Consider the following 23136-nt stretch of genomic DNA (forward strand, 5'->3'; position numbering starts at 1 on the left):
AGTCAAGTGGACTTCAGAGAAATGAAAGAAGTGATGGAAATGGTGTAAGTTAAAAGCCTCGGGTCAGGCAGTAATGTAAAGGGAGGTCACTCAGCAACATCACTCAGAATGTAGAACAAAATAAAAAAGCAAAATAAAAAGCAATGTGGAATTTCATTCTTTACATTGGAAATATTAGTTCGTGTCCACATACACTACTAGCTTTTTCTGGATCTTTAAACATTAGTAAAGTGCTTTAAAACGATGATACTGCAAGTGAACCTTGGGTTACAATAAGTGGCAATATTCACAATACTTGAAGAGAGCAATGGTAAAGTAAAGACACTTGGATAAAATGTGTAAAATAAATCACGCTTGTTAGAAGTTGTTATTTTGCTTTTGCAAATATAAGCATTTATTGCCAGAACTTCATAGGAAAGATGCTCCCTTGCCCTGCCTATCGGCCTAGAGTCAACAAAGGTTTGCAGAGGACTAAAGTCAATATATTAAAAAACTGTAAATGAACATACACTATTTACCACAAAAGAAAGCAATGCTAATGGTGGCTGTCCACGACAAATGGTCACACTGGTCATGGTAATGGAATCTCATCTAACCCTAACCCTAAAAATGGAGCATGACCAAAGTTCTTTGGCATGACAGTTGTCCATTGGAAGCTCGAACTATGTTGTGGAAAAAGAGTCTTGGCTGCAGGTGCCGGTGGGATGAATCACTTGGGGAAGTCAGTGTGTGTGTGTGTGTGTGTGTGTGTGTGTGTGTGATTGTGTGTTGAGGGTTGAGGAGTGGGTTGGGGAGGAGATTTAACTCCTTGGAGTAGCACAGAGTCTTTCAGAGCAGAAAGCTGAGCAGGCAGTTAAATGCATACCAAACGGCATCTTCTCAGTAGAAACTGAGCTCCACACAGAGGAGATAAAACATGGGAGTGTACAATGAACAAGGGTAAGGTTATTAATACTGCATTAGAGCCAATGCACTTGTTTGTTTAAGTGATGTAAAGTTGACTTTGAGATGTGTTTACGTCATTGACAAAAATACAAATAATTCTCTTTGGAGTGTGATATGATTTCATAAGGATTTATTTTGAATCCTTATGTGTCGCTTCATAGGATACTTTATGTCCTCTCGAATGAGACTGTAAAAATTATTAATCTTTCCAATCCATGTTCTAGATTAGATAGATACTGTAAATGATGGTGGTTTGTGTCTGCATGATCACTGGGATTTGTTCACGTCTACTTTCTCCCTGTGTGTTGTAGGCCAGGCCCGCGAGAACCCGAGCCCCAACGCGTGCTGATCAAAGAGAACCAAGAAGAGTGCGAATGTCAAGCTCCCCTCTCCCTCGCCAGGGGGCCCCGCAAGCTTCCCCCCAAACGCGGCATTAATGAAAAGATGTTTGTGGGTCAGTAGCTGCTTTGATGTGTATGTGACGATATGAGTTTGTGAGCTTAAATATTACAGGAGCTTTAGTTTCAAGTGCAGTTTTAGCTGTTCATGCTCTGTATGCGTCTAAAAGGTTTCTTACAGTTTCACGAAAAGTGAAAACAATTGGTCAGTTTTTACACTACAACCTGCATCATGGAATGAGTGGAGGCAGAGAGGGTGTAGAAAAAGACGTTTTTGAGTTACATGGTGGGAAATGTACGTAGTTAGGTTCTAGAAGTTTTGATGCGAAATCTTGGCCTCTGCTGAATCTGTTTTGTGCTAATGGGTCCAAAAGACAAAAGACATTTGACTTTTTGGTGTTGTTAATAACATTAAGAGCAGCTCTATTCGAGTAAGTCATGACACTGTGACAGTGATGCACAAGACCAAGTCTGTGAAACTGGGGCTGCTAAATGGAAAGCTTTCTGTGAAAATGGCTTCTACTCTTTAATAAATAATAATTCTGTCTACAGAATACTGTGGTCACCTTTTAGTGTAATTGCTCCATTCTGTTCCGGACAGCAGCACGTGCTGCAGAGGATCTGTTTATATTAATGGATGGCTGGGAAGTGACCTCTAGTTTCAGGCAACTCCAGTCTCGCAACTTTTTACAGATACCATACTGACTCCCTAGAACCTCTGTACAATATAAATCAAACTTTTGTCTAGTCTCAGGAACAACTGCACAGCTGCCAGCATCAGCTCAGGTGTAAGCTTTCTGGATTGTTGCAATGTTGCAGTATTTTCCTTTAGTTAATTTTTAAAATTTTATTAAAGCTGCATATGTGACAAATCACATATGCAGCTTTAATTAAAATTCCTTATTTTGAGTTCGCATTGGCATTTTTTCACTTACCCAGATCACTAAAGTGTTTCTGCTAAAGGTTACCATGGAAACCAGTCAAAACAGGTCATCACTACTAAGTCTGAGCCAAAATTGGCCTGTTTGATTACGATTTCCCTCCATAAAGTGTAAAGACTGCAATCAATCAATCAATCAATCAATCAATCAATCAATCAATCAATCAATCAATCAATCAATCAATCAATCAATCAATCAATCAATCGAGAAAAACTTTATTAATATAGCCCCTTTTGTACAGACTAATGCAATTCAAAGTGCTGCACAGATGAGTGAAAGTTTAAGAAAGGTGTACCAAGCAAACACAAACGATAAAAATCAACAACAAAAAAGTTGAAAAGTTGACAACCTTGCACACCAATATGAGCCTATAAGACAATGAGACTAATGCATACAAAGAAAAGATTAAAGATACCAATAAATTAAAAAAAAGATAATTATTGGAAAATGATAAGAACACAATTTTGATAGAAATATAGATACAACACATAAAAACAATGATAAATAAAACATGAGAAAATCAACAAAAGAAAACAATAAATAGAATAAATGACATGTAAATAAATGCAATGGCATAAAATATTTCATTAAAATGCCAGGCTTTTCAGATTGCTTTAAAAAAACATACAGACATTGTGTTGTTCTGAGCTCCATAGACTATTCCAATGGATTAGAAGATAAACACTAGAAGTTTTTGTCCCAAACGGTGAAAATGTCAATGCTGAGTTTTTGCTGAGAACTGTGATAAAATAGTAAGTCCTCTCTGACGTTAGTTGGGGGATGGACCCAGGATGACCCGTCCTGTGCGGTAGAACAGTTCTGCCCAGAGTACAACGAATGGAGAACAGCAACCTACATGGTTAACAGTCGTGGCCAGGTGGCTGTGGGCACACTGGATGGCCAGATCTACACAGCGGGTGGAGAAGATAAGGTCCGATGCTACAGCAGTGTGGAGAGGTGAGAAGCAGTACACTTTCAAAATGTCTTTTTCTCCAAACTGAAATATGAAGCAAAGAATTTCTTATTATTGGATTTTTTTTAATTATTATTTTGTCTGATGATGTTTTGAATTTCATGTTCCAGTAACAGGCAAACATCAGAACGCTGCTGTAATTACGGCTTTAACGAAAGGTTTAGGCTCATTTTCTGGCATGATGTGACGCGTATGAAGGTTTTCATTACCTCACGTCGGTAAAAGCAAGCGCGCACCATAACAGATTAAAAAGGAGGAGCTGCTTGGCTCTGAGGATCGAGCTGTTTTAGAGGCTTCCTCCCGTTTTTACTAGAAAATGATAAAGGTAATACCAGTTGGCTTTATTAACTGGCCCTCAAGAAAAACACTTGTGGTCTTGCAGCTGGTTACACCATGATGATGACATGAGACCACCTAGGGCATGACATGACTGTAAGTTTCCCTCCAAACTAAGGCACTGTTGTGCATTGAAAGTCCTGTCCTGGTATCATATTACTGAACTAGGAGAGCGGCATCTAGAATAAAAAATCTCTAGCTGCACTTTGATAAAATACAGCTCAAAACACACAGACTAATATGACTAACACACTAAATTTGAATGAATATCAATGTATGAATGATTCGGGCAGTGAGAACTTACAGTAAGACAAAAACAGAACCCAAATTGTCCTATGTAACACTTTTGTATTTGCAGGTACAGTTCATTCGTTGTGACATTGTCACATCCCCATGTTATAAACGTTAACCAGCATAACCACAGCAACACTGAGCAGTGGTTGGGGGTCTCGCCTATAGAGGCACCACAGGGCTGTTGACAAGGGAGGAAACCAGTGCTTATTTGTTTACTTGTCCCACACTGACTTTTTCCTGCCCATCTGGGGATTGAACTGGTGACCTGCGGGTCGAAAACTAAAACGGTCTTTAATTGCTGTTGTTGTTGTTGTTGTTTGTGTAACAGGACAGTAGATGTCACTGTTAAAGCAGAAATGAGATTTAGACTTTTCAATGTTAAACACAAATTGAAACAAGCACCGGACCACCCAAAATCCCCCACCAACCCCCTTCTGAGATCATTTATTTATTTATATATTAGAATTTATGCTTTTCTCTTCTGCTCTAATTGATGTCTCAAAGGACACTGCCTGAAATCCCACAGACAGCCACTGCCAAATTGATTCCCAGCCAATGACCACTGGCTGGCTGCAGACCAGCAGGGAAAGACCTGCTCCAGTTGATCAGCCGTTAATGGCCTGAACCAGCTAGTAGCTCTCAAGTTGGTTACCGGAGGGCACCTAACCCCTGAGGGGCGGATTCAATGCTTTGGTGACATTTTGGCAAAATTTCTGGCGCCCAATTCGTGCAAAAAATTTCCCAATTAGAAAGAAATGTTGTCTTGTTCGATGCACATTTTCATTTCATAGCCTGCGATGGAGAGAAAAGCATTTTTAAATCTTTACAGTGAAGAGGAGATGCTCTGGCAGCTGTTTTGCCATCAATGCTCACACAACTCAAAACCTTTTCTCAGCCGGTGTGTGTGTGTGTGTGTGTGTGTGTGTGTGTGTGTGTGTGTGCGTTCCTTAAAAAGGACAAGTTACCTTGAAAGCTTTGTTTCTGTGTGGGTTCCAGTCAAGGTGTTGTTACCAGTGGCTGATGTGAGCTTCCCCAGCACTCATCCGCTCCTTGACTTCCATCATGGCAGGTACAATCCAGACACAGGCAGCTGGAGTACTGATGTAGCACCCTTGAGCAGCCCCCGCAGTGGAGCGTGTCTGGTGGCGATGGACGGATACCTGTATGCTATTGGAGGACATGACAGCACTACTGCCCTAAATACAATGGAGAGGTATTAAATGATACTAAAAATCAATATCTCAACTGTCAAATTTGACTGTGAATGTTTTTTTGGGTTTTTTTTTGCTTTTGTCCTTTCGGCCTGTCCCATGAGTTCAGGGTCGCCACAGCGGATCATTGTCCACATGTTTATTTGGCACAGTTTTGTAATCAAAAGGTTTCTCTGAAGAAGACGAAGAAGAAGTTTTCATGAAGCAGATAAACATGTTTAAAACCATTTTCCGTTTTCCCTTCATTTTTCACCAACTGCTACTGAGAGAATCTTCAGTTGTGTGTTAAACAAAATAAGAATGCACTTAAAACTGAAACATAAAATTTAAATAAAATGCCAGTAGTTATTATCTCAATGAATACTTTGAAAGCAATTTAACTGTATATGCATAAAAACTATTATTAGTTTTATGCATATACATAAAGAGCATTAGTTAACAATAAAGATTTATTGTTCCAGATACGATCCAAAAATGGACACATGGAGCAAACAGCCGCCAATGCTGACCAGACGCACGAGAGCAGTGGCTGCTGTGCTGGAGAGTCACTTATATGTGATCGGAGGGAATGATGGGGACATGGCTCTGAGCTCAGGTGAGAGAAGCGATTCTCTCATGTCTCCCTAACGTCTAACCTCAAGCACTATGCCAAATACAAACTAGGTAAAAAGCCTCTGTCAAGACAAAGGATTTTGATTGGTGCTGTTATAAGAATCTTTATCCCTACAATTTCTTGAAATAACCCAGAGACATGTTTCACGACAACTTTATTAGAATCTTCCACCTCATTACTTTGGGCACCTTATTTATTACTGTTAAATCACACCAAAACACATCAAATGATACATTCGGGCTAAAAAATAACTGTATTGAATATGAGCTGAAACATGTGTGTTGATTACAATTTATTTGTATTTATTTATTGTTTTGAGATTGTCAGACAGAAGTGGAAAATGCCTGTGTGATCTCTAGCAATAAATCAATTCAAAGTAATACACTTTACAACTCTAAAAAGCAGGTAACACGTTTAAATATACAGGGTTTGTTATGAGTATGTCAGTGACTGATGGGTTTTTATGTGTTGCTGTGACATGGTTTAGTGTAACTGGCACAAATATCCAAAGTTGCACAACTTTGGAAAGAGTAATAAAATTGACTTGTTCCATGTAAACATTACCTCTATCTGAATAAACCTCAGCTTTTTGCTTAGGTCACAAAAAGCAACTAGATTTCTTTTCACCCCATTCACACACAGTGTTAAGGTACACACACGCATAGGCACGCACACACACACACACACACACGCACACACACACACACACACACCCACATTCTTAAGGAGCCCCTGACCTCGCCAAAGATAAATGGGGTTATGTTGTGTTATTACTATTTCAGTCTGTGAGAAATGCACGTCAGTAAAATTCCCACAACCTTTCTGAGTCTCAGCAAGTTCACATCCTTGCTTACCGTAATCTTTAAAAACTTAAATTATTTATGGATCATTTTCCATTTCTAATAAATAAATATAAAATATATTTATATGATTAGTACAGTATATTGTTTTCTAACTGTTTGTGGACGTGTAAAAGTGCAATAGACATCACCTGGACATTTTTATATATAAATATAAACACTGTCTGTCTCTAGTAAAGTGTTACTCATACAGTGTGCGTATAGTCACATTTAATATAGTATACATGGCCTTCTTCGACTTTTCCTATTCTCCAATGTTCTCCAGTGGAGCGGTACAACCCTGTAGATGGTACCTGGTCGATATGCGCCCACATGCTGAGTCCCAGGGAGAATGCCGGCTGTGCTGTCTACATGGGACACGTCTACGTTGCTGGGGGCAAGGATGAGCTCAGTTTAGAGGTCTCTACTGCTGAGAAGTTTAACACGGACACCATGAGGTGGACGCCTGTCAAATCCATGAGGAACAAGAGGGACAACGTGAGTAATGGATCACTATGACAGATCAGATGTCAGCCTTCCCCTCTGATTTAACACTCAGATATTACAAACAAAAACAACAGGAAGTATGGAGAGAAGAAATACAACTGATGTGACTAAGGCAAAAAGATTATTTAAAGATTACCTCAAATAAATCAGTATCCCACCGAATTATATCATAAAAGAATCAACTGGGGCACAATAGGAAACAGCATGCAAAGAATGGACTTAATGTATGAAGTAGATTATTATTAGATTACAAATATCCAATGAGCTCTTTACACAAAATACAGGTTGATGGTGTCGTAAGTTGGTCCTAAACAAAAGTACTGGACCATTTCAAATTTGACCAAGCTGAATATTATGGGATCCCCAAAATTCCTATACTATTCATCAAGCATAAGTGTGGTTTAAATTTCCTTACAATCCATCTATACTACTGTTCATTTCAACCTTTTAATTCAAAACCCCTATGGGGAAATGTTAGTGGTTCAACAAATTAACCAGAATTCATCCTTTAGGCACCACAAATATCCGAACAAGTTTCCATGTAATCCATCCAGTAGCTGTTGGACCAAAAATGGTGGACCAGCTGAGTGATGTTGGTGTCTATACAGCCACGCGACTGGTGGGGCTACGGCTGTGTTGATAACACACGCTGTTTGTGTGCTGCCTATTAAAATTCTGAAATGGGAGTGTCAGTGTTTCACCGTTTAAGGAAATCCGTGGGTTAATAAACGCTGTAATAATTTTATGAATCTCTCTCGTACATGTTCTGGTGCATCATGCCTCAGATGTCCCTTGCAGTATTCAATGGGTCCTTATTGGCGTTGGGAGGCTCTGACGGTGACACCAATCTCAAAACAATTGAAGTTTACAGCCATGACACCAACATGTGGAGGTAAGAGGAAACCCAATATTGGGACGTCCTTGATGTGGTGGCCCATTGTTTCATTGGACAAAAGAAATCACTCAACATTCAAAAATGTCCCTGTTGATAAGATTTGTAGGAAGCATAAAAGCCATAATGTCTTTATGATTTGGGAAACAGGAAATGGACTGTGTTATATGAATTGCATTAGATGGAACCTTTGTAGTTTAAATACCACTTTTAAATAGTCCGTCCATCCATTATTTAAACTTTTTATCCTGTTGTGGTGTTCCCAAACTTTGGCCCAGTTGTCACCAGACAAGAGACACTATAGACAGGTCCCCAGTCTGTCACAGGGCCAAAACAGAGACAGACAAGAATTCACACACACATAATCACACACATGCAGGCAATTTAAAATCACCAGTAAACATTTTGTAAAGGTTTTCGTTAAGCTAAGAACAACAGAGCTATAAGACAACAGCACTAAATCTTTTTGTGAAACAGGTCTCTCTTGAAAATAAGACCTCGTGTCTCAATGAGACTAACCCATATAAATAGAGAAATTATAATAATAATAAAAATATTACCCACTCTACCATTATGCTGGCCAACATTTAAGCAATTTTAAATAAGTATTGTGTTGTATATAAATATGTTTAATTGGATCACACAACTTTCCTTTGACAAGTAAGAAAAAGTTAAAATTATTCAGAGTCATACTTGGTGAGAAATTTCACAGAGTGCAGTCTGATGCATGCAGATACTCTAAATGGAGAAAAATGTTGACTCTCGCTTTGGTTGAAGTTGTGCAATATATGATGACTAAGGAAAAGAAGAACTGCCTTATTCAAAGTAATCAATTTGTAACACTGCATTAATTATTGTTTGAAATTGATGTTTGCCTTTCCATTATGATGCATTTGTCAAACGACTGGCAAGCTTGTGGGACGAAAATACTTTACATCAAGACTGTCTGCTGCTTACAGCCAGACAAATGCAAAGAGTTGTGATTCATACTCAAAGCCCATGTAAGGCTCCTATATATTATATATGCCTTCAGGCTGCTCACTGAATCGGAGGGCTTCACTGTCTGAGTCTGACTGTTTCCCTCTCCATCTGTTTTTAGACACTTTGGAAGCATGAAGAGCAAGCATCCAGGGGGGAGAGCTGCTGTGCTGTGCTAAAGCTCGACAATACTCATATTATATGATCAGTACAGAGGTGCACAGAGAAATAGCCTAATGGATGTACGCCAGGCTCCAGGACACATTGTGATCTGGTTCAAGTAAGGCAGCGTAATGACTGAATAATTGAAGAGTTCACTCCAAAATGACACATTGCTGCATTAGTCAAAGCTGGCAGCTCACGTTACACAATGACTGTGAGTATTAAATTAAAGCACATTATAGGCTGACAGGTTACCATTAACGTTATGGGTTTTTTCTTTTTCTCACAAAACAAACCCTTTTATTATAACACGAAACAGTGGCAAATGCATTTCAGGTTGTATGTTGTCCACAGGAACAGAGGAAATTTGTAAAAATACAGACATGGTACTGACAATATGTTTGATGAAAGCAATTTCAAATGCAACCAAGTGATCTAGTGGTTAAATGGAGAAGCACTGTAATTTTGTATTTATTAATTATAATGTTGAGTAAGAAGTAAAGAAAAAAGGAATGTTTAGAATATAAAGCATATTGCTTTAAGAAAGTTCATTTTATTAGATTATAACGGATTGTTGAAAGCCTGCTGTATAAAAATACCCAAGAATAAAGGTTTTCTGAGTAGCCAACATCTTTGTGCTTTGAGCCTTTCTTATTTGCTGCTCTCAGTATGAGACTCTGTTTCGCCTTAGATGCATGTTTGTTTCATTAGAAATATCTGTTATGTTAAATTGTTTGCTCATCAGTTAATATTTACACATGTGACGTCATCATACTGTAACTGAGACACAACAGTGACTGTAAACAAAATCTTTTCATCATATTTCATTCCATTATCATTTAGCTTAAGTAAACATGCACCGCCGCAGGCTTGGCACACGCAGACTGGAATAAATCGACGTAAATAACCAAATCACCTGGATCAAGTTGTGGAAAAGAATTCTGTGGGAATCAAGATGTGGAGTGAGATAAGTGAGTGAGTGAGTGAGATCTGACTGTTGGCATGGGAAAGTGTAAGTGGCTGTGTGGGTTTAAAATGATGACGCTCAGCTCTTTTCCCTGGAGAATAATGGGCTGAAATGTGGAGAGGCAGAGCGCAAGGAATGCACACAGAGCAGCACGGCTTTTCCGGAGACGCACATGAGCCGGCGGTGTTTCCAACTACTACCTGTGTGAAAACAGAATGAATATTTTCTTCAATTTGAGGGGCACAATTGTGAGGCAAAAGCCAGAAGACAGACCTGTTACAGGTATGTTTAAAAAAAATGTGTAAATATGAAAAAATATGTAGAAAGGAAGAGATCGTGAATATTTTGAAGTCATAGTGACTTTGCATGTACTAGTGTAATTTACATATTATAACTGATGAGGGACATTAAGACAATAATTAAAAGAATCTTATTGTTATAAGTTTTTTGGGCAATTGCCCATTGAAAGCCTTGATGGTATGTAACTGTATGTTACTGTATTTTCATGTATTCATTCACGACTATATATGCTGCTGTACAGTGGAACTTTTCACCTTAGTGTACATAAACTGCGTTTTACATTATGATCTTGTTTTTAAACCCGAAGGAGCACATTGATCTGTCTAGATATACAACGGCTGTCTTGGAAATTTAAAACCACAGACAGGCATTATTTCATTAGCAGTGCAGACAAATCATGACGAAGCAACATTTGCGTTACATTAGCTACTCATAGGTTTATTAAGCCTTTTTTCTATGAGAGGTTTCCCGTGTGCATAGGATGTGATTTGCTTGAAAAAATTGCCCGGTAGATGGCGGAGCACCAAAAATGTGCAAGGTTTGGTAAGAGATGCGCGTCCGTCTCCTTCTGCGTCCTGGGGAGGAACGGATGCTGATGCAGATGCTTTGAGTACAGATGCCGCTAATGGCAGAAGACGGCGACGGAGACCTTCAGCGATTTTGGAGCAGGCGTTGTGACGCAAGCTTAAAACGGCACTGCCAGTTAATTACAAAGAAGACACACGGGAAATCAAGTTTGTTCTCGACAGCATAGGGATAAAAATAATAACCCATCCGCCTTCCGCCAAACAATGTAGTTCGGCAGCAATACTAGCAAACAAAGTTGTTGCTAAGTGACAGGGAAGTCTCCCAGTGATTCGTGGCGGTGTTGCGCATTGATATTTAAATGAACCTTCAGGTGTGTGATAAATTGCGCGCTTCGAAGGCTTGTCAACCAATCAGCGGTGAGGCACGGGACTATTTGTTTTTATTATTTTTTTATTTTTTGTGGATGAACCGAACGCAAATCTCCCAAAACATGACTATTGTTGGCAAAAAGCTAGCTTGGCCAGCACCGAGTTCGTGTCGCTGTAAGCGGCCACAGGAGAAAGCTTTGATTCGTCCCAACGCTTAAGCTAACGTCATTGAACTCCTGTCAGCGCCGCGGCCGCTGGACTCGACTTCTTTCGCCTCCGTAGTTGCCATTTTTTTCGGACGATGAGAGCGCTGTCTCGGGGACGCGGTGATGGCAGACGTCCTCTATCACACAGGCAGTGCTGTGCCGCCAGCGTGTGGAGGTTAACGGTGCCTCAACCAAACCTACGTGTACAATGATGGGACCTCGGACAGAGACGGGGACGCAGCCAGGTAAACAAAGTTAGCACAAAGTCACTCAGGAAGCCTGCTGTTACTCACAGTCACTGCTGGTTTACCTGCCTCTTTAGACCAGAACACTGCTAAGCACGTGGCTTTAAGTTAGTAATGACTGTGGTTGAGTTCTCTGTGTTTTTACAGTGTGACATACAACTTCACATTACTGCTTTGTTTTGCAATGATGTTCAGTTGATTGTGACTTTCTCATTGTTCCCCCCCGAAAGTCATTATGGAATTAACTGTGTGTGTGTGTTTGTTTGTGTTTGTGTGGTTAATCCGTATTTGAAAATGAAAAACTACATTTTTTTTTATCACAGAATGAACCAAATATGTTTACTGTCAGTTCCATTAACAAACGTTCCTTTTGAAAATGACCCTTTTTTAAAAATGACACATTTCTTTTTGCACAATCAGAATGAAAACTTGAAAGAAACTGAAACAATCTTTACCTTTTGCGGATGGTAATTGCTCTCTGGATTGTTATCACAAGTACAGTAAGTTTGATTTTAGGGTCTTTCATAATACATACGGTCAGGCCTGTGTATATTTGGACAGTGAATTTTGATCATTTTATCTCTTCGCAACACCACAGTGGATTTGATTTGAAACACCCCCCAAAACAAGCAGGAACTGAATCCAGCTGCAGAAGAGGCCCAATATAGGGCATCACAGGAAAGGACCCAGCATCCGCTCATGTCTATGACTCTGGTCACATAATTGCCTAAAAATTATTACTTAATAAAAATGTCTACGTGTATACCTGAATTATGCAATATTTTTTGACGCAAACTTTGACATTTATATTGTTTCATTTTGCATCCACTGTGTCCAGAGTCAAAATGATGAAAAGTATCTCCCCTGACCATACATTTTCACAGATATTGTAAGTTAATTTTTATTTTTTATTGCTTTCTCTGGATGCTCTTAATTGTTTAGAGACAATTTTTGCCCACCGTGTATTTTATCTTCATTTGCTTTTTGTGGCCCCTCCATAAAGTGGATGCAGTCTCTTACTGGGAGCAACTATCCGATTTCCCTATTGTGGTTCCTTTGACCCTTCCATTAAGTAATCTCAAAGGTTTCAGAGTGTGCGTTTTAAATAAGAAGCGAAGCAGGGTGGATTTCTCGTGTGTGTGTCTGTGTGTCTGTGTGTCTGTGTGTCTGTGTGTCTGTGTGTCTGTGTGTCTGTGTGTCTGTGTGTCTGTGTGTCTGTGTGTCTGTGTGTCTGTGTCTCATCTGGTCCTACATTACCTTAGGGAAAATGAGAAGTTAAGACCACATTGAGGACAATCTTCCTTACTCTGCGCTCACTTCCTTTTTATTTCCTGTTTTCTCTTCCCTGTTCTCGCCAACACAGTCATCACTTCACTCTCTTTTCCTCTTTATATGCTTCAGTGCTTTCTCTATTAATCAGTGAGAGCAAGTCTCTAGGCGCTGTAAGCCCACTCACGAGTGCCCACAATGTACTATGGTGAAACCCTTGTTGCATATGTGGATGTTTTCAGCGGGGAGTCAAAGCAGTCCCATAACATGTGCAGATAAATAATGTCACTTGCTTGTCAAGCCATTTACAGTAAAAAAAAAACATTTAAAAATTAAATCACTGATGTAGAAACACACACACACACGAATGAACTTCATCACACCGTAGGTGTAGTAAATGTCAGTGCTCTTTTTCTAAAATATTTTTCTCCTTTCTCCACTTTCTTTGGCTTGCTTCATGAGCAGAAAATTAAAACTTAGTCTAGGGTACTTTCAGTAAACATACTGTGGGTAGGTGATGGCTAAATTGACTTGGCCTTCAATTTTCCATATTACCAGTTTGAGAATGTACACTGCACAAAAAAGAACAGTATGAAGTGGGCACTGTGAGGCAGAGAGTAATCCCACTTTTGTTTTTTTCTTTTAAAGAGCAGCGTCTTTCAGAGGGCTTGCTGAACTCTGAACTGAGTTAAGCTGCAACACAGACAGTGCATGTAATCGTATTGCATCCTTCCCATGTTTCCAAGTGGTGAATCTTTAATACATGCATTTAAAATCGCCTCATGTCTTTCTTTCCCTTTCTCGCTCTGTTGCTCTTATACAGTCATGAGCCCTCCACGCCGATCATCAGGTTCCCATGGCGATAGGTAATTTCCTGATGCACCTTATTCTCCTAATTGTGACATTGAATGACATGGTGGGACACAAAGACTTGCAATTTCATGTTTGTAGCCTATACAGGGTTCTTTTTTTCCCTTTTGAATAATGGATGAAAGTTGCATCAAATCATCTAGATCAGACTGTTATGCATGACTCATTTTGATTCAGAAAATAAGGCCCATGTTTAGAATTTGCTTTAAGAATCCATTTTTTTTGTGTGTGTTTGGCACAGTTTGAATAAAATTTAATAGAAGTGTTTAAACTTAGTTGACCCACGGTAGAGGGATTGTCAGTTGTTCTCACCAAGATATCCTCCAGTAATGCATGCTGTGTTTTCTTACACTACGCATTTGTAGAACAGACAAGAATTGTCCTGTTTTCCTTTGCACGTTTTGTTTAATTTTGTTTTGTGAATAAATTGGGGAACTTGCAATTTCAGTAGTGTTGATTATTCTGATTGCAAATGGTCTTTTCTTACTCCTTATATAACCTTGCAACTTCTTATAGATTTTCCAGAATGTGAAAACTTCTTACCAGTAATTCACATTTTATTGATTTCTTTGTATTTACCCTTTATACTGCTGGTCTCAGGGCCAATATTTGTGTGTCCCCATTGTAATGTAACTGGGTCTCAGAACTGGCCTGTTGATGAGCAGATGCGGCTCCCTTTCTCGTCCCACAGGCCCTCCACTGAGATCCCGCAAAAGAACAACAGCAGCAACTCTGGTGTAATTCTGGACATCTCAGCTTTAAAGATGGCGGACGTGGAGTCAGAGGTGCCCCCTCTTCCACCTCGCTACCGCTTCAGGGACCTGCTGCTGGGGGACCAGACTTTTCAGAATGATGACAGGTAGCATTAGAAGAGAGAGTGTGTGTGTGTGTGTGTGTGTGTGTGTGTGCGCATGCATGCTCAGATCTCTCTGGAAATTTGAAACGCTGTTCATTATTTACCCACATTTCCCAGAGTTCCTTGTTACAACACCCTCACTACAGGATATGGAGGGCCTTACTATATATTTAGCTGTTGCTTGGACGTTTAGGTGGAAATGGCAAGTGGAGCGAGAGGTTTTGTGGTGGAAAAAGTTAAGGTCGGCACAATTACATTGGTTCAAAGTGGCTTCAGAGACAAAATTATCTCCGTAATTCAGAGGCACGGTAGCAAAATGGAAACTGTGTAAACAATGCGTCCTGCTAAGAGGTAAATTCAAATCAGTTACCATATTGACAGAAATAAAATGCCCCAAAAATGAGTATAGAAATGCAAGTGCTATCAAAAGTAGGTTTTACCTTGTCTGGCTGCTGTAAGTCTTTGTATTAAGACTGCATTTTCCTCTTGCTGTAAACTGAGCTTTATCTTTCCCTGGCTGTTGACTGGTGTTACAGTCACCAGGCCACTGGTCCATTTGGGAGTCTCTTAAGATTTTAATTATTGCTGCGGGTGGAGATGCAAACCAACAGATGCTGTTTGCTGTCCAAGAATGGAAGAATTAACCGAGCGTGAGGCACTGCTGAGTATAGCAGAGCTCTCCATGGTGCTGAAATGAAGCTTTTTACAGAAAGACTGGAATTTTATCCCACACTGGCTTGCAAAGAACAAATGGCGAACACTATATTATAACCTTCCTGCTGCTAGTTTCATTTCTGCCATGCAGACAATGCAGGTGACATTAGTTTTCTGAGTTTTTGAGATGTCTAAAACTGAACCTCTGCCTGCCTTAGTTTGGTCATTTTAACATTCTGTAAATATTGATTCTTCTGTCACACAAAGCTGTTGGTGGTCAGTCATCAATACACTGTTACCAAGGAGTTGAATTTCATGTTTGTCTTTTTTCATGTTTGTTGATGTTTGTAACATATATGTATGCATATGAATATAATGTATAATTATTTTATCATTGAATCTGAGACTGGCAAGCCTTAATTCTTTCCTTCTTTGGATAACTTTTGTGGTTAGTGACATTATTTTTTTAGTTTTATGTAAGTAGACCTGTTTTACCACTGAACAATTGTATTTATCTTTTAGTCGCTGTCCTGTCAAGAAGTTTTATATCAAGACCTGGCTTTTTGTATACACATAATATTTACAGCATTTTCCAGTATTTGACCACTTCCTCCACACATTGATACTCATACTTTAATAAGTAATACAGCGATTCATTGGTTTTCAGATGTACAGTATGCTGTGTCACAGATGTAGAGATGTCACACAATGACGGTCAGCCTGCTTGAGTGTGTTTGTGTGCGCACACAACAGTTAGCCAAGTCATGACAAGTACATGGCAGTTGGCCAAGTCCATGTAAAGGCAGGCAGTTGGATTGACGGATGGATGAGATGATGAATGTCAATAAAACCAGCCCATTATCTTAACAGCTTACTTTGTTCAGGGTTAAGGGCTGCTTGGAGCCTATCCCAGCTTTCATTAAGCAAGAGGCAGAATACACTCTGGACAGGTTGCCAGTCCATCTCACAACCATTCACACCAATCACGATCATCATGGTCTCTAACATCCACCAGTAACTGAACTGAAACCAAATTAATCAGCTTTACACTTACAGTAAACTCTGACCATGGGATTTTTTTTCTTTAATTCAGGTTATTAATAGGCCTCAGGTCATACAGCACTTACCTGAGTGTAAGCTGAGCGCCACCTACAGATGGTACATCACATTATTAATAACATCAAGATAGTATGTTTGTGTACAGTAAGTGTCACATCCCATTTTTTAAATACTTTGCTTCTGTTCACCTTTTGGCATTGCGTTGCAGCCAGGTTATGGCACATACAAATGTTAATTACAGAAGGTAAACATAATGACAGCCTATGTAAATGACTGACCTAATAGAAAAATATAAAAAGACTTACATCTTTAAAGGGTATAGTTTTGCTTTGCAACAACGTTAAATAAGTGCATTTGTTGGTTCCGAGAACATGTCAGTATAAATAAAATTTAATGTCTATTGGCAAATGCAAATTTTTTTTTTAATGTGTGGCACTATAACAGCACAGAAGGGCTTAATGACTTAATACTGTTGGAGTATGAGTGTGTTTTTTTTTTTTTCAGTTCATCTCTTGAATATGTGGCGAGTATGTAGGCGTGCGGTGTGGATTAGGGAGAGTCTCCCTCCTGGGCTGTCATTATCTCCAGGGTTGGGTGTCAGAGGGCTGCAATGACGGCTTGGCTGTGTGGGTGCTGAAGAGGAGGAATCACGCTGAAGTCATGGGTCTGACAAGCGGGGTGTGTGTTTGTGTGTGTGTCTTTGAGTATTGTCCGTGCAGGTGTTTGTGTATCTGCACACCGGTGTGTGTGCACCTACAAGTGTCTGGTTGTACATCCTACTGTGTGTATGTGGGATTATTTCTCAGTCTGTCAGCCAGCAGAGGGAGGGCAGGCTCAGTCAACATCAGAAATAGAAACAAGCCACCAAACATTTTTATCCACTCCAACAGGGTTGAAAACAAATTGAGATGCAGGGAGAAAATTAGTGGCATTTATCTTTCCTTTGTGTGTCTAATCTTGTTAGAATTGTTTCTACTTGTCAAGGCAGGATGCTGATTGGAATAATGACAGAGTGAGCAGTGTTAATTGGTCACTGAGCTCCTTAACACCTCCTAGTGAGTGAAATAATGGCACTTGGAATGGTGACCCAGACTGATATTTGCTCTGTGGTTGAGCAGCAGCTGGTCTCAGATAGGGTTGTTGTGGCACCAAAAATGTGATTGTTCATACCAATACAACTGAAAATCCAATAATGTAATGAATGCATTTCAGCAACATAGCAACTTTGGTATTCTAGTTCAGCAACAAGGATGAGTGGGACTTTTTAAGTAATTAATAGGATTTACTGTTATTAAAAGTAAAACAAAACTGTGTGAAATAATCACATTTTTTTTTTTTCATTTTGTATAGCATCTCTCCTTCTGTCATATGTGCCATATTTTATTTGCTGGAAAAACTTGGTTGGCTCAGTGTATGTGCTTGTTCTGATGCAATGAAATAACAATTAGGTGGTAGAATTTTATGGCTTTAGGAAAACCAATCTCACACACGCACACGTGTGGGTTCATACTCACGTTTAGACACGTCACTATGATATATGTTGACAGGCTGAATGGGGCTGACAGTAGCCTGCTAATGTTTTGAGCAGCACCCTGCTCATGGTATTAACTTTATCACTTTATTAGCCTAAACAAACTATTGTTTGCCTCTGTGAACATTTGCAGCTGTCACAATTCAAAAACAATAAGGGTAATATTTAATTTCAATGATGTTTCATGGATCAGAATGTCATATCTGTGAGATGCTAAGTTTGCGGTCTTTCCTTATTTCTGACACCATTTGTTTGGTGGCTTTTGATACCTTGATCACAGAACACCAAAAATAATGAAATGATTCATTTGAAAGCATATTTGAGAATAATAGAATACTAATCCAATCAAATTTACATGTTAACTGTTGCAATTCTTAATAAAATTAAAAAATAAATCTGCTGATTATGCTGCAGTTTATGCAGATATCCCTTTTGGTCCATGTTCTGAGAGATTCAGATCTGGTGATTGAACTGGCCAACCCATCACCAGGAGTGTTCCAGCAGTTACTTTCTCCTCCTGATAACTCCTTAACTGCGGTGAAGAATGCTTGGTCTGGTTTTCTTGCTACAAAATGAAGTTATCCCGAGTTAGTCGTTGCCCATAGGAAATGGCATGCCTCTTGAGTAAGGAGGGGTATTCCATGCTGACTGAGGATGCCTTGCACATGATTCAGATCACCCACTCACCCATCGTCAAGCATTCCCAGATCATCATGTTTCCACCTCCATGCTTCACTGATGGTGTGGGGCAGGCATCTCTCATCTTTTTATGTGCGAACTGTGCTGCACCTAATTACACTCTGTGTCTGACGGACTATATTGGACATATTCTAAATATATCTTTAATTTCTTGGCTATATCTCATAAAGAACAGCATTCTGTTTTCAAGGCAAATACACAGTGATAAGTCGGGTTTTGTTGGCCTGTGTTTAGTTCTAATTTACACTGAAATTGACCGGTCACTCTCCCTATGGAGGAAGCGCCAAATAAAAACTCATGATTGGTTTACTGGACCTGAACTTATTTTAAGATGTTTTAACACCTGGGATTGCATAAATAGATTACTGGAAATAAAGTTGCGGAGGCTTTAAGCTTAACACTGGTTGAGTAGCAAATGGTCCTGTTTTTTGTAAGTATTCTTATAAGGTTTAGATGGTTTTAGCTGCTGAATAAAATGTTGCAGGTGAAGGATAAACATGTTTTTCGTGTTTTGGTATTACTTTTTAATGTAAACTTGCAATAATGTATTAGTGTTTCCAAACCTTTTGACAGTTTAAATGTATTTATGATGCTGTAGAATCAGAGGGTTTGACTCACTCGAGGCCTCTGGGATTTATTTTTCCCCATTTTAATGGATGTTACAAAACCAACCCAAATCGAATAGTGTGCTGAGACAGCAATAGTGCAGTGATACTGGCCGCAGCTGTTTGTTTGCTCTGATTTTATGGCAGAAGTGACAGCTGGGATTTGTTTCTGGGGCGATTTCCATCTGAGTGAATTCAGGAGACTGATTGTAAGATAAAGAATCCAGACAACATAACAAAGGAGGAACATAAAACGCCAGAGGATGGGGAAAGGGGAGGAAAGAGGTAAACAGGAGGACTAGTGATCAGAGTGCTCTAAAGCTTTATGCACACTGTAGTCTCAAATCCACACTCCAGCTCATTTTAGTTTCACGATGGCGATTTCTAAACATTTGATACCATAATATTTCTTTAAATTAAACATCAGTTAATTTGTATTGTATGAAGTTGGTGCGATTGTTCTATAGATTTGTATTTGGCAACAGCTGACTATATAAGCTTTCTTCAGCTGTAGCTAATTCTGGAAGCTAATTTAGCTAACATTAGTTGGGGTCAGCTCTTCATTGTTTTAGTATCTCAAGTACTGATCCTAGAGTTCCTAATGTCCCCATACAAAATGTCAGATGTGCATGAAAGGCTCAGAGTTGTTAGTGATGATGTGCATAGATGCGCTTAGCAGCCAGAGCTTGCAATTTAGACCATGGGTGGCATTAGTCACCACCATCAGCACAGAGCGGGTGGGTGACATTTCAGGGTCGCTAGACTTGATCTCGTGAGCGGCTGTGTGCGTGCTTGTGTTTTTGACATGCTTTTTGTTTTAAGGTTATTGTTACTATTAAGTTGCAGGCAGACCGAAAATTCCTGCAAAGCTGTTTGAACTGGGCTCAATTTCCATTCAAGATTTATTGCCCATTAACACAGTGGATGTTTTTTGAAGGTGGCACAAAGTATCAAAACTGAAAACAATCGGTATGCAGTTTACCCAGATGGTTTGTATTGTTGTTCATATTACAACCCCTAATTGAAAAAAGTTGGGATGATGTGTAAAATCTAACTGAAAATGATTTGCAAATCTCATCAACCCATATTTTATTCACAATAGAACAGAATCGGATGTTTAAACTGAGATATTTTTTTCCATTTCATTAAAAATATTAGTTCATTTTGAATTTGATGGCAACAACTCAAAGTTGGAACAGGGGCAACAAAAGGCTGGAAAAAGTAATTGCTGCAAATAAAAAAAACAAAAGGAGCATTTGACAATCAATTAGGTTATGACTGGGTATAAAAGGAGCATTTTAGAGAGGGAGAGCCTCTCAAATGTAAAACTAGACAGAGGTTCACCAATCTGTGACAAACTGCGTCTAAAACTGTCTCAGTTTCAGAAAAGTTACATTAAAGATTCCCCCATCATATAATATCGTCGAGATTCAGAGAATCAGGAGGAATCTCTGTGGGCCTGGGACAAGGCCAAAGGTCTGTATGGTGTCAGGAATATGATCTCAGGAATCGAAAAGCACAAAAAGCTGTATCTTGCAAAGAAGAAGCCTTATGTGAACACGATCCAGAAACGCTGCTGTGTTCTGTGGACCTTAGCTCATATAAAATGGAAAAGTGTTCTGTGCTCAGATGAATCAAAATTTAAATTCTTTTTGGAAATCACGGACACTGTGTCCTGCGGACTAAAGAGCAGCAGGACCATCCAGCTTGTTATCAGCAGACAGTTCAAAAGCCTGCATCTGTGATGGTATGAAGGTGGATTAGTGCCTGTGGCGTGGGCAAGAAAGACCACATGAATGCTTTTTTAAATTGGGGTTGTAAACCTTTTGAACCATTACAGGGACCAAGCACACAGTCGTCGGAGGAAAAGCCCAGAAGAGAGAATTATAAGAGGAGGGGTGCTCAGGAAAAATAAGATTTCAGAATTTGCATCTCTTCGGGATTGTTGCATGTTTGTACTAAGGCATCTCTTGTGCATTTCCCATTTAGCCTCACCTCATGCCTTGTCTTGCCAACTTAATTAGTATCGGTAGAGTTGGCTTGTCAGACTAAGAAGCAGCTGTGATGATGAAGCCATTAAGCAGAGGTTGTCAGTGCTATAGAGGGGAGGGGGTCTGGTGTTGTGAATGTGTACAGCGTCACGTAGAGGATTATTTGGGAATCACTGAAAAAAATTATATGAAGAATATAATAGATAATATATAACCTATTGGTTTCTCACTCACTCGTTTTTTTGGGCTGCACTTTGTCTATTTGACTTTTGCCTGTTTGAGGCAATGGGGAAAACGTTTCATAATCACGTAGCCGCCGTGGTTCGCTAATCATGGATTTGCTGCATTGTTTTAGTAAAGAGGCCAGTGGCTTTTCAATTAACTCAGCTGCCTGCTGGTCAAATGATGATTGTTGTTTAATAAGACACTGCCTACTGTCACAATCTTTGCCTTCTTTCAATATAAAGTGAGCTTTAAACAATGTTATGTTTACAGTCTGAATTAATTTTATTTATATACAGTTTTGAATATGTCATAGAATTTTAAGATGAGGATTGACAGGAATGGTACTTGGTAAATAATTTAAATTATATTGCACTACCTATTGTCAATAGCTTTCTTAGATTAGATTAGATTCTTAGTCTATTTGTTTTTAATTATATCCTGTGTCGTCCTGTCTAAAATGTACCATGCTGCCGTCCCGACTGTCTCCCTTGAAAAAGAGGTGCCAACTGGTGAAATGAAAAAAAAAAAAAAAAAAAAAAATAAGACGCAGCTGTTATTGTCTACTTGCTTTCATGTAGTTCTTCCAGGCCTTATATTAATTATGTTAAAAGTTGAGCTGGGCTCCAGTTTAGCTGCGATAATGTGTGTGTGATGCTGTATTGATAGTGGATCCCAGTAGAGATAAGACACTCAGGTAGACACATTTTTTATTTTTTTTTTTTTCTTTGTTTTACTGTATCATTGCACACAAATAAAACACGGCAAGTACAATACCAATAAAAGTCGTTAGTTAAAACATCTGTACAGTAATGTCAACTCTGCCTGCATTAATCACGTGTATGCTAATCACTAATTGATATAAATACCTTACAGTGAATGATTTCTATAATCATTTTACATCTCACCTATTGATAAGTATCAGGATTATTATTTTAATTATTTTATGAAGATTAAAGGATAGGGGCACATTCCAGGCTATGCAACTTTGCTGTTGTAGAAATTAAATTAATTTTAGAAATACATTCTCATTCAGTTGTCAGTTCATTAGAATCATCAAGCCGTGTTTCCACTGCTCCACTGTTATGTCTGGAGTGTTCGGGTACAACCGAAAAATGGCTAGCTGAAGTTTTTCCCTCAAAATTGCCTTTGCAAAACAGCAGTCAAAAGCAAAAGCGTTCCTGTGAGTGTGGTGCTGGAGTGCATGCGTATACTCCGGTGAGTAAGCCTGCCAGAGGCATTGACTAGACTTTTTCCTGCTCTATGGCTGTGCTGTGCACAGTCAGACAACACACCCACAGCAGCGCCAGCTCATTGCATTCAGATGTTTTCACAGGGGAGGCATTATCAAAGCTCTCAACACCTATCTATAGCATGGAATTGAGGCACGCCCAATCATTGTTAAGCTCTATAAGGAGGCGCAGTTGCTCAGCCAGCTTAAATTATCTAACCCATTGTTGGCTTTGTTGTGTTGTCACAGGCAGAATGTTGCATATCTGCATAACCATCACATTATTTTTCAACAATGTCCCGAGTTACTTATAACGTGTATTTATCAGCTCTTTACTCAAAAGTCATTTTTCTTCTTTTTCTGTTCTTTCCTCTCCTTGTCTGGAAGTTACTTATCATGCAGAATGTGAGTTTATGTGTCAAGCATTTCTGAGCAGAATGCTTTAG

The 23136-nt window shown here is 39.3% G+C and overlaps 2 protein-coding genes across 21 annotated transcripts in view; both read left to right on the forward strand.

The window, feature by feature from the left end:
* The first annotated feature begins 813 nt into the window (after positions 1-813).
* LOC137136828 (kelch-like protein 20) lies at positions 814-9717 on the forward strand. Its single transcript, XM_067522570.1, has 8 exons — positions 814-939; positions 1257-1399; positions 3058-3241; positions 4957-5100; positions 5560-5693; positions 6837-7048; positions 7843-7949; positions 9049-9717. The coding sequence occupies exons 1-8, from the start codon at positions 917-919 to the stop codon at positions 9104-9106; spliced, it is 1005 nt and encodes a 334-aa protein (XP_067378671.1). The 5' UTR covers positions 814-916; the 3' UTR covers positions 9107-9717.
* Positions 9718-10144: 427 nt separating this feature from the next.
* Positions 10145-23136, forward strand: part of kcnt1b (potassium sodium-activated channel subfamily T member 1b) — a 62718-nt gene continuing 49726 nt past the window's right edge. For 7 of the 20 annotated variants that reach the window (XM_067520239.1, XM_067520240.1, XM_067520246.1 and 4 more), the window contains exons 1-3: positions 10147-10338; positions 13796-13838; positions 14534-14701. In XM_067520239.1, the coding sequence (XP_067376340.1) occupies positions 10272-10338; positions 13796-13838; positions 14534-14701 (278 nt within the window). In that variant the 5' untranslated portion in view covers positions 10147-10271. Of the gene's footprint in view, positions 10339-10513; positions 11704-13795; positions 13839-14533; positions 14702-23136 lie in introns of those variants that run through there. The other 13 variants (XM_067520251.1, XM_067520248.1, XM_067520260.1 and 10 more) reach the window with 7 other exon arrangements.

Source organism: Channa argus, chromosome 11, assembly GCF_033026475.1.
Source record: "Channa argus isolate prfri chromosome 11, Channa argus male v1.0, whole genome shotgun sequence".
Classification (NCBI taxonomy): domain Eukaryota; kingdom Metazoa; phylum Chordata; class Actinopteri; order Anabantiformes; family Channidae; genus Channa; species Channa argus.